Genomic DNA, 16390 nt, shown 5'->3' with positions numbered 1-16390 from the left:
GAATATTTAATTGTTTTGTTTTTGAAAATACTGAATTTAAATGTTAAGTAGTAATGCTACCAGCCTACAGACATGTAGGCTGGTATCATGCTCCCTGTTAATAAAAAGTTTGATTTGATCATAAAATTTATGTAATTATCATATCAATTACTTAACACTGTTGCTGAAAAGCGCTATATAAATGCAATCCATTATTATCATTATTATTACTTCTGTCTCATTTCTGTGTTAAATATGCTCCTCATGCTTGACTCAGACTTTAGGATCTTTATATACACGTGTACAAGACGTGATTAATGACGTGGGAGAATGTCTCTTTTCAGGAATGTTTGCTGTTATCTTCACTCTGTAATATCCTCCCTGCACTCAGCAGAGACAGCTGACGCACAGACGCTCTTACTGTCTCTTCAAGAAAAATGCATCAGCTGTCTAGTGTGCATTTCAAATTGAACTATAAACAGTTTTTTCATAGATTGTACAACAATGTTGCTGCTCTAACAGAAAACATTTACCTGCTTTGTATAAAATGTTGTGCAAAAGTTTTGAGCCATCCCTCACATTTTCTTGTAAGTTTGATAGTTAACCCAATCATAATGACCTATCAAGCATTCAAGCATAAAAAAGGCCTACATAATTCTAGCACCAACAAAGTGATTCATCAGAAGATATTACCCATCAACCCAGTATCACGGCAAAACATGTAATAGACACGCCGGTACGTCGAGTCCATTTCACACTTTGCCTCTTTAAAACATGAAATGGACACACATGCAGAAGCTGCATCACCAGCAGGGGGACTCAATATGTTTAAAGCAAAGAAGTAAAGAACAAAAAATGTATAAAGTGCACTTCAAGGTCCTTAATCATCAGAAACGACTATAAAGGAAATTAAAAAAAAAATAGGAAAGAAAGCTTGCCTTGAGACCTCACAGTATTGCACAGTATTGTATATGAACAGGTTTATAAAAAGAACACTGTCTGCTATCAGTTAGTGTCTGAGACGTGTAAGGGCCATGGTGATGGGATGTTCTGGGTCTTGATCACACGTCTGTCACTGTTAGTCTTTCTTATTACTGGATAAATATATTTTGAACCTTTTTCTTTTCTGTGTGCTTATCTGCACCACAGAGTGTGTACTGTAACTAAAGATGTGTAGATAACAAGTTTATATTGGATTACTTTCAACATAATAGCAACAGAGAACAAGGACAGAACTAATGATTTTTTTCCCTCCCTCAAAGAATTTAATTTCTAACTGCGGCTACTTTCTAAGTGCTGTTGCTTTGATACAAATAGTGTGTCCCTGAGGCTCTCGAGTCTCAAGGAAAACAAAACAAACTGTTTTTGAAATGGTGTACATTCTCTACAAATGACCCTGCTGCTTGACAGATTCTTTCTGTGATTCAGGGATTTGATACTCCTAATGTTCATTCACTGGTTCAAACTTGTCATTTACAGCATGCAAACTTCTGCTTCCCACACTGTTTTGTAACCTCATGCTTTAATGTACTGAACAGCACATTTGGTCTTCCAGGAAAAGCTTTTTCTTGTGTTACTGGCAGCACACGACTATAGGAGGAATCTAGGTCGGAAAGAGAATGCGACACACACCCTGCGCCATGCTGTTCACACTTTGATGATACGGTGTTGTTAGTAGTGAAACGAACCACTAACCATCTCTAATCTCTATTCTCAATCTTTAAAGCATGGCTCAGCTGGAAATACTCCAAGACAATGAAGGCACGGACGAACACACAAACAGCAGCGGCAGTACCTGGGGAGAGCAGGCAGATGGCCATCAGCAGCACGTGCTCCTCCTCGTGCAGGTTGAGTTTCTTCAGACCGACTTGGAATTTCACCAGCGGCTCCAACAGCTCCAGAGTGTGACCCGCTGTGAAGGATGACACACACTCACTGTTAGTACATTGTGCTTATGAATGAAAACACACCTGGTCTCTATGTGTATTTCGATTTTGCGGACAGAGAACATCGCTACCTGCCCTTCATGTACGAGTGAATAAGCACAGAGTGTGCGCTTGTGGCTGAAAATACCTGAAATTGAAACCTCACAGTAATGTGCAAGTGTGCGTAAAAAGCCGAGTGTGGGGGATCCTTGTAAGACTGTTATATAAACTGGGAGAAAAATAATCCCAGCTGTGTCACCAGCTTCAACAATTAACACTCTATACCTGGGAGTGTGTAAAGCTATTATTCACCAATGCCTCCAGAGCAGTGACTCAAGAAGAGGAGTCCATGTTTTAAGAGTATATATAACAGATAAGCATGGTCTCTTACACGCTCTGTACATGCTTCTTTAAAAATACATACTGTAAACATGAAATGCAGTCACCGATGCTTTAGTTCTACTGTGCAGCTGCTACATGAATGAGAGGAAACCAACCCTTTGTCACATCGGTGATGCAATACTTAAAGTCAGGTCCTCCACAGCTCCAGGACATGTCTTCCAGACTGAATGACTGGTTTGAACGCAGCATGATGATCTCAATGGCACTTGACTTTAAAAGAGCGATCTGGTCCTCTGCTGTCAGGTCTCTGTACAACACACACAGTTACAGATAAAAGCATGAGTCACACTACACTGGTTCAGTCAGGCACAAGCACTGTCAAATCAGTGAATCTGGACCTGGGACAGAAGAAGAAGGTGTTTTCTTTGGTTTACTTTACTTTTTGAAGCCCTGAGAGAAATAGTGCCTTCATAATGCATTAACCATACAAAGTTATACATGTATAACTTCATGAATAACCCATACAAGAGCAAATAAAATAATAATAGATTATCATAAATTGTGAATTAATCATGGGTAAATATATTTAAAATACAGTTTTAACTGTAAAGTGTTTTGTTTAAAAACAAAAAGCCAAAGAAACAAATAGTGCATGTAGTAAGTTTGGAAATGGGTCAGATTGTACTGTTATATAGCGGTACACGTGCACGGTAACAAACACTGGCTGCAAACAAACTTTACATTTTAATTGATGCAAATTAAGCGTGCTAATAAAAAACCCAAAACTTTCTTGTCCCCAGAATACACATGACCCTGTTCCATCTGACGAGTTCCACTTAACCACCTATATACACAAATAACTGTTCGTCTGTGAGGTAGAGAGATAGTAGAACAAGAAATAAAACAATGTATTTTTAACAGGTACTTTAGCAACAGAGATCTTTGCAAACAGAACTAAAAGTATGTGCATCTGCATTCACTGATGCAAGCAGATGCAAATGTAAGAGAACCACAGACCTTTTATCTACATGTTCATGCCATCACTGCTGAATGAAATCAGATTTTTTTTCCCTTTGTTTTTATATACCAAGGATCTAAACACTATTTAAATGTGTCTATAATTATGCCTACAGAAAGAAAAGAAAAAAAGAAAGTTGACAAAGAAATCCCAAACTTCTTCATTTGGGCCTCACAGCATAGACCTTACTTATCCATGAGCCATTATTGTTTCCCAAGATGCAGACATGTATGCGTTATGCACACCCATGTGAGAGATACAGTATTCCATGTTTATTCTTCTGTTTCATCGTCTCTGTATGTGCATACATTTACAAATTTATCTCTGCTCTGCGTGTATTTATAAAGCTACAGCCTGTTCTGGAGTATTCTTGGAAGAGCATGTTTGTTTGGGGGTTGATAATAGCATCTCGCCTTACTCGGTAATGCCCAGCAAACAACCGGGCCCTTCATGTGGGTGGGGCATCGTCTATGTGCTACCCATTGGATACACCAGAATTTACAATGCATCGGGAAAGTATTGACAGTGCTTCACCTGTTCTACATTTTATCATGTTAGTCTTATTTCAAAATTAATTAAATTCATGTGCCACCTCAAAACTTTGGTGAAAAGAGCCCATAGTGAAAAAGTGAAGAAAGTTTGCTTGAAATTCTTGCAAATTTAATTTTAAAAATGAAAATATAACATGGATATACTGTAACGAGTCCATAAAAAAAACATATCAGAAACTTAGTTAATGGCATTGAGAATAAGATTGCTAGAACATTAGCGGCTTTATGGTATGAGACGTCTAGCAATCAGAGCCCCTCTGAGCCCAGCAATTTTCCTGCTTATCTCTAATTGGATCAGATTAAGCAGTCTGCTTTGTCTCTAAGACATTTCAATTACATTCACAACAAAGTATTCAAATTATATGTTCAGTCAGATTACTGAATAATCTGCCAATCACTTTATTGGTCTCATGTCTATGGAAATGAAATCTATGTGGGAAAAAAGAAACTGAAAATGTTCTTTAGAATCTTCCATAGCCAAATTAGCAGATTCAGTTAATCCGTACATATTGAAAGTTAGAATGGCCAAATTTTTAGCATTTATGTTTATGTTTTCTTAGTGAATCAAATGAGTAATCTACCGAAATAGCTGATCAGCTATTTTATCGGTGCATTGGGACCCACGTAAACCCAAATAAAGCTAACATTATATAGTGTTTAGCAACTGTTGGTAAATTATGGCAAATTAGATGAATCCATCTTTTTAAAAATATTAGTTACAAAAATAACAAAATGCTTTAATGTACTTTCTTGGCAAATCTCATTAGAGGCTTTAATTGGTACCTGAAGCCTGGGATCATCTTGGCAAAGCCTATAACCTTCTGAATGCTGTAGGACACCAGGTCAGCCAGGTGGGGCAGCATGGAAAGTTTTGTGTCCTCTTCACTGGAGTCTGGACTACTTGCGCCATCTTGGTACATCATTAACAGGTTGCTGAAGTTCATTTTGGTGTCCACTGACTCTGCTCAAGGAGGGGATTAGGAGACAAGTTGATAAAGGAGGAAGGGGGGAAAAGGGAACAGGGTGGGGAAGGAAGGGAGGGATTACAAGAAAACATTTAGAACGGACAGAAATAGCAAAGAGCAAGTTACCGGTTACACAGCGGAGATGGCAAGTGAGTTCACCTTGAACCGATGGGTTTAAATAATAAATGCACCAAAGACTTTTAAGTAATTTAATGAAAGGTATTAAGTGTATTCTGTTTGGCCGAGATGGGAAAGAAGCAACAAATTCTAAAAAAGACTGACACACAGCAGCTCAAGATCAGTACAATCACTACAGCTTCACTGTGGAGCATCAGTGAGTCAGTATGACTAACAGTGGGCACAAGCACCCCTCATATTTCTTGTAACTGCAAATATGAGTATTCCTTTATTGGGTCTGTTTGTTTTCCACAGTGGGTATGATCCAGGAGCTCACTGACAATGCAGCTGGTGTGATACAACCGCAAAATGGAGCTTAGTTATTATTATTTTTAATCAATAGATCTCTTCACAGCTGGGTCCTTGTGTCCTAACCCTGATTGATAAAACACACAAGAGAAGAGGGACCCTTTATTGTCTCACCAAGTGAGTGGTTTAATGAGTCAGACGAGGCATCAGAGAGTGAGTGAAGAGAGGCAGCTCTGCTGGCACTGCGTGTAACCGGGCCTTCGCGTACCGGGGGCTGCAAACACACACGTAAACACAAGCATTAATATTACCCAGTGCTGCTTGGCTTGTTTTCATGGGCTCCAAAAGTCCAAGTAATCACAACACACCACAGGTCTGTGTCACAGGAGCAGGGACTGCTGGAACTGTTCTTTTTCTATTTGAGGTTTTACTCAGAATAGCAGTCGCAATAATAAAGTAATAAAGCTTCACATAATAGAATTAGAAATGTCAGGTTTGCCGCACAGTGTGCATGAACACCGTGTTCTGAAAATTTCCTGTATGTACTGGGGTTACCAAAAAAACAAAGAACAAGCAAAAACAGCCCCTGCCTCACCAGCAGCTGATGTAATCACTGATCACTGAAGAACACTTTGATGAATTTCAATAAAGCCCACGTTTCAACAACAGTGAACTATTAAACAGCTAACCTGGTCGGCACACATGGCACAACACTGTTGCTCTATTAGCTCTATTTTTGTATATAAAACAGTGACATTACCAAAAAGTACCAAAATCATGTTCTCAAATTCTCATTACTCATTCAAAAATATTTGCTTCATTGTTACTTATTATTTTCTGTGAAAAATATGCATAAGTGGAAACTGTGATTAAAGTATGTCACCTCACATATACATGTCCAGCTCAAGTCAGTGTAATTGTGTAAGAGTTAACGCTCAGTAATAATGAATGGGGCTTGCTGTGGTGTTAACACATTGCAGCAATTCCTGATGTTTTACTGCAGACAAATTTAATCTAATCATATTCATTAGGCACAAAGTAAAAGACAGATCTGATTCCATGCCTTCATCCTGTGTGTACCAGGTCATGACACATGACACCTGGTACACCCATAGTCATTTGGAAAACAAAATGAATTTGCTCCACTAATCATAAAGTGAGCTGTCACTGTCCTAGTAGGGCCTGCTGTGGTTTTACCCTGTATGGTCGTGGGTAAGGTGCTAGCCTTTTTGTACAGCTGACTCTACTCAGCAATTAAGACCAGAGAATAGAGAGCGCTAGTGCAGGGGTGTCAAACATAAGGCCTCCGGACCAGAGTCAGCCCAGCAAAGACTCCAGTCAGACCCACTGGAAGGCTGGAAAACGTGAAAGAGGGGCATACATTTTTGGACTTTTAACTGTAAGTTTTACAGTTTCTCCTCCCCCATGGTCGTTCATGCTAAATCAACTGAACTAAGTAGTACATAAACAATTACATGACAGAAATGTTTCTGTCATTAACCATCTATAGAAATATAGAAACTTTATGTTTTAGAAATACAGGAGACTCTGGGCAGTGAGCTACTTTTTTCTGTAATTTTGCACATTTTTCATGTCGAAACCTGAGACATGCAGTTAAAATTGCACATCTCAGTGATTTCATGTGTAGTTAAACATATTTGCACTGAAAGAGAGGAGATTTTCCTTTATCCCATCTTAAGGTCAAACTGGGCTTTATGTGGCCCATGACGCCAGAGTGCCAGAGAGGCTTTTGTTATGTTTTCTTTCTTTTGAAGGCGATAGCAGCTCGTCCATCTCTTTAAGTTTAATTATTCATTTTTTAAAACTTTAACAATTTTCCTTCCATGTCTCTTTTTTTCAAACCGGACACTTTTTACTTTCCCACACCCCTTGGACTTTTTCAGGAGAACTTAACAAGTGGGGGCTTGTCTCAGATTTTAACCCAGGACCTCTGGCAGGTGTGAAGAAAGAAAGTAACTTTTCACAGGACTAACCCTAAAGCGTGTGAAGTCAGAATAGGAGGCATCGTAGGTCTTGTGGTGAGCTTCCACCAGGCAGGAGATGATCCGAGCCTGTTCCTCATTCAGCCGGGGCCTCATGGCCTCTCGGGCTGCCTCCTCCTCTTTTCTCTTCATTATCATGTCCCTTTTCCGTTGAACCTCTTCATCTGTCAGTATGACTGCAATGGAAGATAGAATAAAAGACACATCAAAACATTTTACAAAGAAATTATGAAAAAGAAGCAAAATCAAGTTAGGAGTTAAAGGAAAGCAATTCCTGTGTGGTACCTTAGATAATAGTTAAGGCATCATTACCAACTTTCATAGATGAAATCTGAGAAAGTCAGCAATAAAAGTAGCTAAGGGCGATGTAATGTAAGCCCCAAATATTTCCATCCCAGGTTACATTACCATTGCATCGCTTCAAGTTGGCAAGCAGAAGAGCCTGTCATGTCTCCTGTCTTTTCATTCAGATGATGCGGTTAATGTTAGATATTTAAGTGCCTTTTTCCTTATTCATGCTGCCCGACAGAAGCTGCAGGCAGTGCGGCGCAGTGGTGCAGAACAGAATAGACTTACTGCTTATAATGACTCTTGACTCGATGAGACGGTTGCTTGGGAATTCCTGGGTTTGCACGCACACGTTTTAGAGCCTTACATTGCTTTCTAATCAGAGACTATCAAAACATATTATTTACTACAGATTGCCGCTGACCTGCATTTGTCTGCTTTGGATTTTAAATATGATATACAATGACAGATGGCCGTGAATCCTCTGACAAAATCTGATCCCTTTGACTAGGCAAACCATGATAGATGGCGCTGATAAAATTGTATTAGAAAAAAAGATCACTGTCAACATTTCCTGAAGTGGCTAATCTCTGGTTTTACATTACAATAAAATGGTCCTGCCACAAGGGATTCATAAATACCATATTTGATACATGGGTTTTGTGAGTTTATGTAACATCTTGTCAGAAGTTTTTTTCACCCCTAAAAAAACCCATAAATGAATCGCAAAATAACACATTGCCGTAAATTACACAAAAATGCCAGCAATGGTAGCAAAAATGATACAAATTAAACTGATCATTAATTTCTTTTTTTTAAATTAAACAAAAGGTTCAATAAACACTCCAGTTTCAGTTTCTCTTTTAAATGAGCATCTGGATATTTGTCGAATTGAAGGGGCACCTGATTGTAATTTAAATTATTGAAGATAACGTTTTCAGAAATGCTAAAAATACTGGTAAATATTTTTACAGTTAGTATTTATGTTATCTGAAGTTGGAGCCCATGGGTCACTGTAGTCACTGCTGAAGCATTCCACTGACCTATGAATGCCTTGGCCCATATTATACCTTTGACTCTGCGCCATAGTAAACGATTACCCATGAAGAGCTCAACTGGGCAGACAGACAGTGTGATTGCCAGACAGGCTGCGACTGCCAAGAAGAGACAGACTGTCATGGCTGAAGCCCAAAAAGATGAAGCTGCAATCTGACAGCTACAGAAAAACTGTTTTGTTTACGTTTTATGCACAATTAATTTAGTCTAATCACATTATGCTGTTTTTTTTAAAATTGTTTAGTATTTATAGCATGTGCAATTTTTAAAAGACAGGGAACTTTTGTAATTCAGCTGTAGCCTTTCTAATTTTAAATACATCTTTGGATCAAAGGTACAAGGATAGCAAATATTTATGTACTTTAGAGCTTAAGAGACCAATTATATGTCATGGCTGACTGAAAATTAAATAGAACTCAGAAAACACACACTTCATCTTGAATACTGGTTGTTTCCCTGGAAGTTGTAAACAACTAATTTTAAAGTGAACTTTCTGTAATTGCACCCTGGACTGCAACCACAGAAGCAGCGTTACATAATCAAATGATTGGGTGATGCAGAGACCAACGACAACAACAAATACTACTACTTGAGGCTTAAAAAGGCAATTCAATAAGCTTGACTGCTTAGCTAACTAGGTTTTACTAGGCTTTCATCTCTTTTAACTGACTGTAATTAATTAGGCTTTGGCTACACTCCGGTGTCCATCCAGTCACAAGCCAGGACTGTCTTGAACCACTCCTTGTGGTGAAGACATCCAAATAACTCAATCGTGAATGGGCACAATTTGGTCAAGTTTGGCACCAGCCGTCAAAGAAGCTATTCTAAAGCCCAGAACATGATTGAACCGGTTTCCAGCCAAGTTTGAGCACTGGATGGAATCATTAAGGCTTTCCACAAAAAACAACCAACCATCAAAGGAACATCTTGACCACCCCACAGCACTTGGCAGGCAGCAGCAGTTTACCAAAAGAAAGTTTGCTGTTTGTAAAGTCAGTGATTGGATGTGGTGAAGTGCCCAGAGTGGCAGAGGAGAGCAAAGAGAGAAAGGCTGAAAGAAAGAAAGGCAAACTGTGATGGGGGCAATTAATTAAAATCCAACAAGTTTTGGTCAACACCGGTCCTGTTCCCTGGCAATAAGCGAGCAGCAGAGTGCCCCTGTGGTGGAGGCCCAGAGGTTCCCAGCAGGCTTATTCATAAACCAGCCAACCAACCACTTAAACACAATTGAGACTTCTAATACTCCAATTTGGTGAGATATATGTAGAGCTGGGCGATATGAGATTTTTTCATATCACGATATGTTTTTTTCATTTCAGGCGATAACGATATCTATCACGATATAAGCCAAATAACTATATTTGTAAGATTTAAATGTGCCGTTGCTCACAAGTAAAATGTGAAATAATCAGCAGCTTGTTTTTATTTAAATATTTATTTCCCATAATAAGTTCAACAGGGTAGATGTACTTAAGGAACATGAGACTTTTTCAGATAAATAAAGGCAAATATTGCAAACTACACAAAAGGCAGCCGCTAAAGCGTTTAAGTTTCAAAATAGAACAAACGAAACAGACTAAATTGTCAATTCCACTTAGAAACAAAATATTAATTCTAAAAATAAATCTTAGTTTGTTTTACAGAAGATCAGACAAAACTGACTAACTTTTGTCAATATCAAATAAACTGAGAACTAAAAGGAAATTCTCAATCTCTCCTTGTTGTATAGCTGAGCTTTTCAAACAGTTTTAACAGTTACTTTAGTCTGACAAAAGCCGAATGACGAATTAGCGCTTCCAGTCAGAGACTGAGGCTACGTCCACACGTACACGGGTATTTTTGAAAACGGAGATTTTCCGTTTTCGTTTTAAAAAATAATCCCGTCCACACATAAAGGCAGAAATGAAGGAAAACGCTGCTATGAACATGCCAAAGCAGCAGGTGGCGCTAGATTCCTAACCGTGCAGAAATGTTGGCCAATCAGAAGTCTAGAAGCCTCGGTGGGAAAAAGTAAACAAAGCTGGGGCATAGAAGCAGAACCGAGTCGTATGTGTGGACGGACAGTAACTGTGTGTATATGTAAGCATTTAAACACTGCAGAGAGTAGAATTAACAGTAACAGTATTGTAGAAATTCATTTCACCGAAACAATAACGTGGCGCACAGTGTGACGCATGCACCAGTTTATTGTATTTCCAGACTTGCTTTCGGCACAATTTACAGTGCACGCTACTCTGTTTTTTGTCAGACTTGAAATAGCCGAAATACCGTCACACTACGGAACTTCTATGGCTCTTCTGTTCGACAATCTCTCCGGCATTGGAAACATCATCTGTTTTCTCTTCGGTCACGCTCGGTTGATTTTTCTAGTCGGCACACTCATTTCCTCCATTATGTGCTGGCTCCATTACCCGCTGGCTGCTTCCCAAACAAACACACGTGCGGCTTGGCACTTGTGCTGTATGCAACAAGTCACGCGACGTGACGCTGCGGCTGTGATTGGTTCGGCTCTGCGCTACTTAATTTGGATTGGCTGACCTTTTTTTTTTTTTTTTTTTTTTAAGAGGACAAGAGCGGCGAGGTCTATCGCGATAGCTTAATTTCTCTATCGAGTAAAAGTTATATCGCGATACATATCGTTATCGTTCTATCGCCCAGCTCTAGATATATGTCAAGGTGGTTCTGGTGACCAATACTGTTGCAGCACTTACTGCACTTACTATTTAGAGAGGAAATAGCCCATTAGATTCATGACGATGAAGCTGGGAGATCAAGCTTTTAGTTTTGGATCCACACCATTTCCCTCTGTTTAACATGTTTGGTCCACAAAGTGAGCATCTGGCAATTCTGGTTACATCGAACAAGAGTAAAGGTTGTCAAAAGGACAGAATACAAAAACATTAGAGAAAGGGTGAAGAATTTAAATTAGGGAACTGATGGGCTTGGCAACAGCAGGCGAGAATCCAGCCACCTAAACGGTAAAATGTTTCAGAAATTCTCCTTAACTTCTAATCCTGTTACAAATAAGCACCCACCCAAGGATAAGCACACAAAAATACACAAACACTGCAAGTATTATGACACACACACACAGGCGTGGGGGAGGGGTGTCCTGGCATCCACCTAACCTCTGTCAAATAAGGACAGCATAGGGGTGTTTACTATGAACTCAGCTGGCACAAATACCAGAGGGCAAACACACACACGGAGTTCTAATCTGAATGGCGGTGAAGCTTAGACAAAGCCGTCAGAATAAAGAGGATAGAATACAGAGACAGAAACACATACACACCAACACTGATGCTAACTGAACTGTGTGAATGAAAAGACTCGTTCAAATTCATTTATTACATGTTATCCTCAAAAACAAAAGAAAAAAAAACCCAAAAAAATCCTGAAACCTAATCCTTATGTTATTTTATTTCCATGGAAATAAAAGCTGACAAAGACATATTATTTTTTTATGAAAATACTTTTGAGTCAGAAGTTTTAACGCAACCGCAGCGAGGCCGCCTGATGAAATAAATCACAAACAGCTGGGATTGGCGCATAAGAACCGCATGGAGATATATGCACAGAACGAGTTATCAGAGTTATCTTCTTTGTCATACAAGCAAAATTACCCTAAAAACAATGCTTTGAAAACTACTACGAGCACTTGTTTGTTCTCCTTTATCAACTCGACATATCACTTTAAATAAATAAAAAATAAATAAATGTTTGAGTAGATAGAATGCTGTATCTGGCTCTGTGTTGGGATCAGTTTGAATTTTCAGTAATCTGCGGGTATGTTATCACAACAAAGACACATCAGTAAAGATAACTGTACTCTTTTATAACTGGAGGTACACACAGCAGTCCATATACACTTTGATCTTATCTTCTACAGGGTGGGCCATTTATATGGATAAACCGTAATAACATGGGAATGGTTGGTGATATTAAAGTCCTGTTTGTGGCACATTAGTATATGTGAGGGGGCAAACTCCTCAAGATGGGTGGTGACCATGGTGGCCATTTAGAAGTCGGCCATCTTGGATACAACTTTTGTTTTTTCAATAGGAAGAGGGCCATGTGACACATCAAACTTATTGGTAATTTCACAAGAAAAACAATGGTGTGCTTGGTTTCAACATAACTTTATTCTCTGATGTAGAAACTTGTAAATAACTCAAGAAAGAAGCCAACTGTATGTATGTTGCTGAAGCTCCAAGGTGCATACACTACGTAATTTTTATTCAATTCAATTTTATTTGTATAGCGCCAAATCACGACAACAGTTGCCTCAAGGTGCTTTATATTTCAAGGTAGACCCTATAATAATACATACAGAGAAAACCCAACAATCATATGACCCCCTATGAGCAAGCACTTTAGCGACAGCAGGAAGGAAAAACTCCCTTTTAACAGGAAGAAACCTCCTGCAAAACCAGGCTCAGGGAGGGGTGGTCAGCTGCAGTGACCAGTTGGGGTGAGAGAAGGAAGACAGGATTTTATATTGTACAATACTGCATGCATTTTTGCATGCACTCTTGTACATGTTATCTATTGATAATATATTAATATTTTTAACAGTTACTCTATTCACAGAATGCTAATAATCTGACTCGATTCAGTCGTGTGAACTGGGCTTTAGTGTCAAGCTTGCTAGCATACAGTCCTGCTACATTTCTTTTCAGTGTCAATGACACAATTGCAGTTGGTATTAATACGTCTCTTCTATAACAGATTTATCATTACCAAAGATCTGAGGCTTTAACATAGCATACAACGGATATTTATTTGGAAAAATTGCTTCGCAGGCACAATAGAGACAAGCAGAGCAGCTGTAATTCCCAGTAGTGAATACAGTGGGCTGCGTTTTCCCCACAAACCTGTGTATAAGCTCTGACAAAGAGACCATTTTATCCACATAAGAGTCCCTGTCGCTCTCTAACTTCTCGCTCTCTCTTCGCTCTTCTTTCATCAGACACAAACAGACACTGCAGTGTAGTATGTCTATTTATGGTGAACACGGTGGCAATCACCAGTCTGAATTGTGCCCTCTTACACACACACACACACACACACACACACACACACACACACACACACACACACACACACACACACACACACACACACACACACAGTCTTTTTGTGAATGAAATGGAAGCTCAACAATTCTGTCTCTTTGAAGAAAGCGAGCCATTGTTGAAAAGTACTTTAACCCCTCCTGGCTTCCTTCCTTCTTTCCTTCCTTCCCCCCTTCCTTCCTTCCTTCCTTCCTTCCCACTTGCTCTCTTATTTACCTCTTGTCATCTACAACTTGTTACAATTATGCTCATGCAGTGATGCTGGCGGTACTTTCTATTACTATATAGTTAGTTTTAATGTGACTGAAATGCACACTGGCTTGTAACATTAAAGTCCCTATTTTTCATTTAAATAAGTTGGATGCAGGACCGTTGATGTAAGCACTGTATAATATGATCGTTTGTAAACATGCAAAATAACTATGGTAGCCACTGCGCATCAAATGCTATTTTGTGTTAACAAAAGGTGAGGTGATGGCTCATTTTCCCTTGACAGCACCTTCTTCTTGTGTTACACCCAGGCCTGCTGCTGCATGCATAACCAACACAGTTAAATGCAGAACACTATCAAACTGAAAATATAAGACAATATTACTTCAGTAACTGATTACAATGCTTTAATCCTACCAACTAAACTTCACTAACTACAGAAGCCCTAATCTGGAAGGCTATAAGGAGAATTAACAACATTATTAAGTTCAGCAACAATCTGACCCACGACTGAGTTTGCCATATGGTGCAAACCTTATGATATCTACTTCCTATAAATCAATTTACACCAAAACCATTTATGCTATTGGCTGATTTTCCATCCCAGCTACAGAAATAAAATAATTATTACAGATCAATTGTCTTTTGTGCAGCGGTGGCCTTGGTTTCTAATTTAAGCAGTGACACAGAAGCAGCATCAGACCAGCTGCTCAGTATCTCAGATACGAACATGAATATTACATCAAAGGTAAGTCAAGCAGGAGCAAAGCTGTTAATGCTCGCTTTAATATCAGCCTCAGTATCACTCTGCAAAGGCATATATCAAAGTCCAGCACAAACATCAAATAATAGCATGATTTTTAATCATAATCGTGATCTTGAAGCTATCGTAATTTTTCCATCTATAGTCATATAATTTATAATAATGTAATTTATAAAAAGAATATTATTTCAGTGTATCTTACTGAAATAAAAAAGTGCTTTGTCTATATGCCCATTTGTTTATATGCTTTGTCCTCATTAACAAAGCATATATTCAACCCCACAGTTGAATATATAAACCAGCAGGTTTCACTCTGATACCCAGCCCAGTAACTTACAACTAATCATTAAAAAAAAAGGATCACTTACATACAAGATACTTTAGTCATGTTTTACATGTCAAGCAATGGCATCAACAACATAAGTGCTGTTAGACTATTAGAGGTCATAAATATCAACTTACACTCTTTCATCATGCCGATGTCAATGCAGCGTTTAAGACGACAGGCCTGGCAGTGACGCCGGTTGTCCTTAGTGATGGTGCAGCTCCCGTTAAATGGACAGGTGAAGGAAGCTTTACGTTTCATGCTGCGCCTATGAAGAGCCACAAAGAATCAGTTACTCATTTGGGATCATTTATTATTTATAACATAAGCGATATACTACTAAAAACAGGCATTTCTGGTGATAACCCAGCAACAGATGAACTGTACATACTACTGAAATGTAGACATCCAAAATTTTAAAGTTAAAAAGAGAAGGCCTAAACCAAAAGATTAAATCCATTTTATACTGTACAGATATACTCTGTGGTGCCAAAAACATGATTTGCTGGGACATGAATAAAAAAAAAATCCTTTTAGTTTCACAACATTTCTGAAACTGGGACATTTGGTCTCTTAAGTCGTGTGGGTTACATACTTCTGTGATGAGATTAAGATCTGAGTTTGAAGACAAAGATAAGAAACACAATACAGATGAATTGAGTTGTTTCCGAGCAGTTTTTGTGGTTTGGTGTGGCACCTTGTGGGGAAGCCACAGCTTGTGTAACAATGGGTGTTGGTTAGCAACAGTGTTTAAGTGGGTGGTGCGCAACAAAGTAACATCCACATAAATACCAACAGGCAACGTTTTCCATTGTAACAAGACGGTCATTTACTTCAGCTGTCAGTGATTTTCACACTGTGGCTGAATAGTATACATACATTAAAATATCACTGTTTGAGTAATGGGTAAGAAAAAGGAGAAGAGAGATGAGGAAGAAAATGAAAAATAACAGGACTGTGGTGAACACTGAATAATTTATAATCTTCTGAAAGCACTGTAATCGCTGTCATGCAGCCAGGCAGAAACAGACAAACTGTACCTCAGTGTCAACAATAATGCACTCTTCATTAACATGCAGGCAGTAATATCTACAGTTATGATGTAAACTCAGATTGGCAATGTTCAATAAACAGAATGATCATTTTCTTTTCCCATAAGCTATTGAATATACAACTTCATTTATTTTAAACTAGCAAAACCCAGAAGTATACAACAGAAGGTCCCTTTGCTGTTTGAAAGTAAAAACATAACAGCTTTTATTTCTTATCTCAAACTTCTTATTTCTAAGTTTCACTATTTTAACTTGATTAATGGTCCTTTTGGCAGAAATGTGCAAACAACATTATTAAGGGGGCAAACAAACCCCCAAACCAGAGACTGAAATACCCAGCAGGATGTATTCACATTGCCTGGACCCAGAAACACCCTACACTCAGCAGAAACATACACCAAAACGCAAAACA

At 38.7% G+C, this 16390-nt stretch overlaps 1 protein-coding gene across 7 annotated transcripts in view; it reads right to left on the bottom strand.

Moving 5' to 3' along the window:
• Window positions 1-16390, bottom strand: part of LOC308407120 (vitamin D3 receptor A) — an 88176-nt gene that overhangs the window by 8751 nt on the left and 63035 nt on the right. For all 7 annotated transcript variants that reach the window (XM_080898573.1, XM_080898574.1, XM_080898577.1 and 4 more), the window contains 6 exons: window positions 15064-15194; window positions 7201-7385; window positions 5381-5480; window positions 4599-4776; window positions 2402-2553; window positions 1775-1891 (listed from right to left, as the gene is read on the bottom strand). In XM_080898573.1, the coding sequence (XP_080754699.1) occupies window positions 1775-1891; window positions 2402-2553; window positions 4599-4776; window positions 5381-5480; window positions 7201-7385; window positions 15064-15194 (863 nt within the window). The remainder of the gene's footprint in view (window positions 1-1774; window positions 1892-2401; window positions 2554-4598; window positions 4777-5380; window positions 5481-7200; window positions 7386-15063; window positions 15195-16390) is intronic.

This window comes from Rhamphochromis sp. 'chilingali' (assembly GCF_963969265.1).
Source record: "Rhamphochromis sp. 'chilingali' genome assembly, chromosome: 12".
NCBI classification, from domain to species: domain Eukaryota; kingdom Metazoa; phylum Chordata; class Actinopteri; order Cichliformes; family Cichlidae; genus Rhamphochromis; species Rhamphochromis sp. 'chilingali'.
The sequence above is the reverse complement of the archived record's forward strand: the minus strand, read 5'-3'. Positions and strand labels throughout refer to the sequence as shown.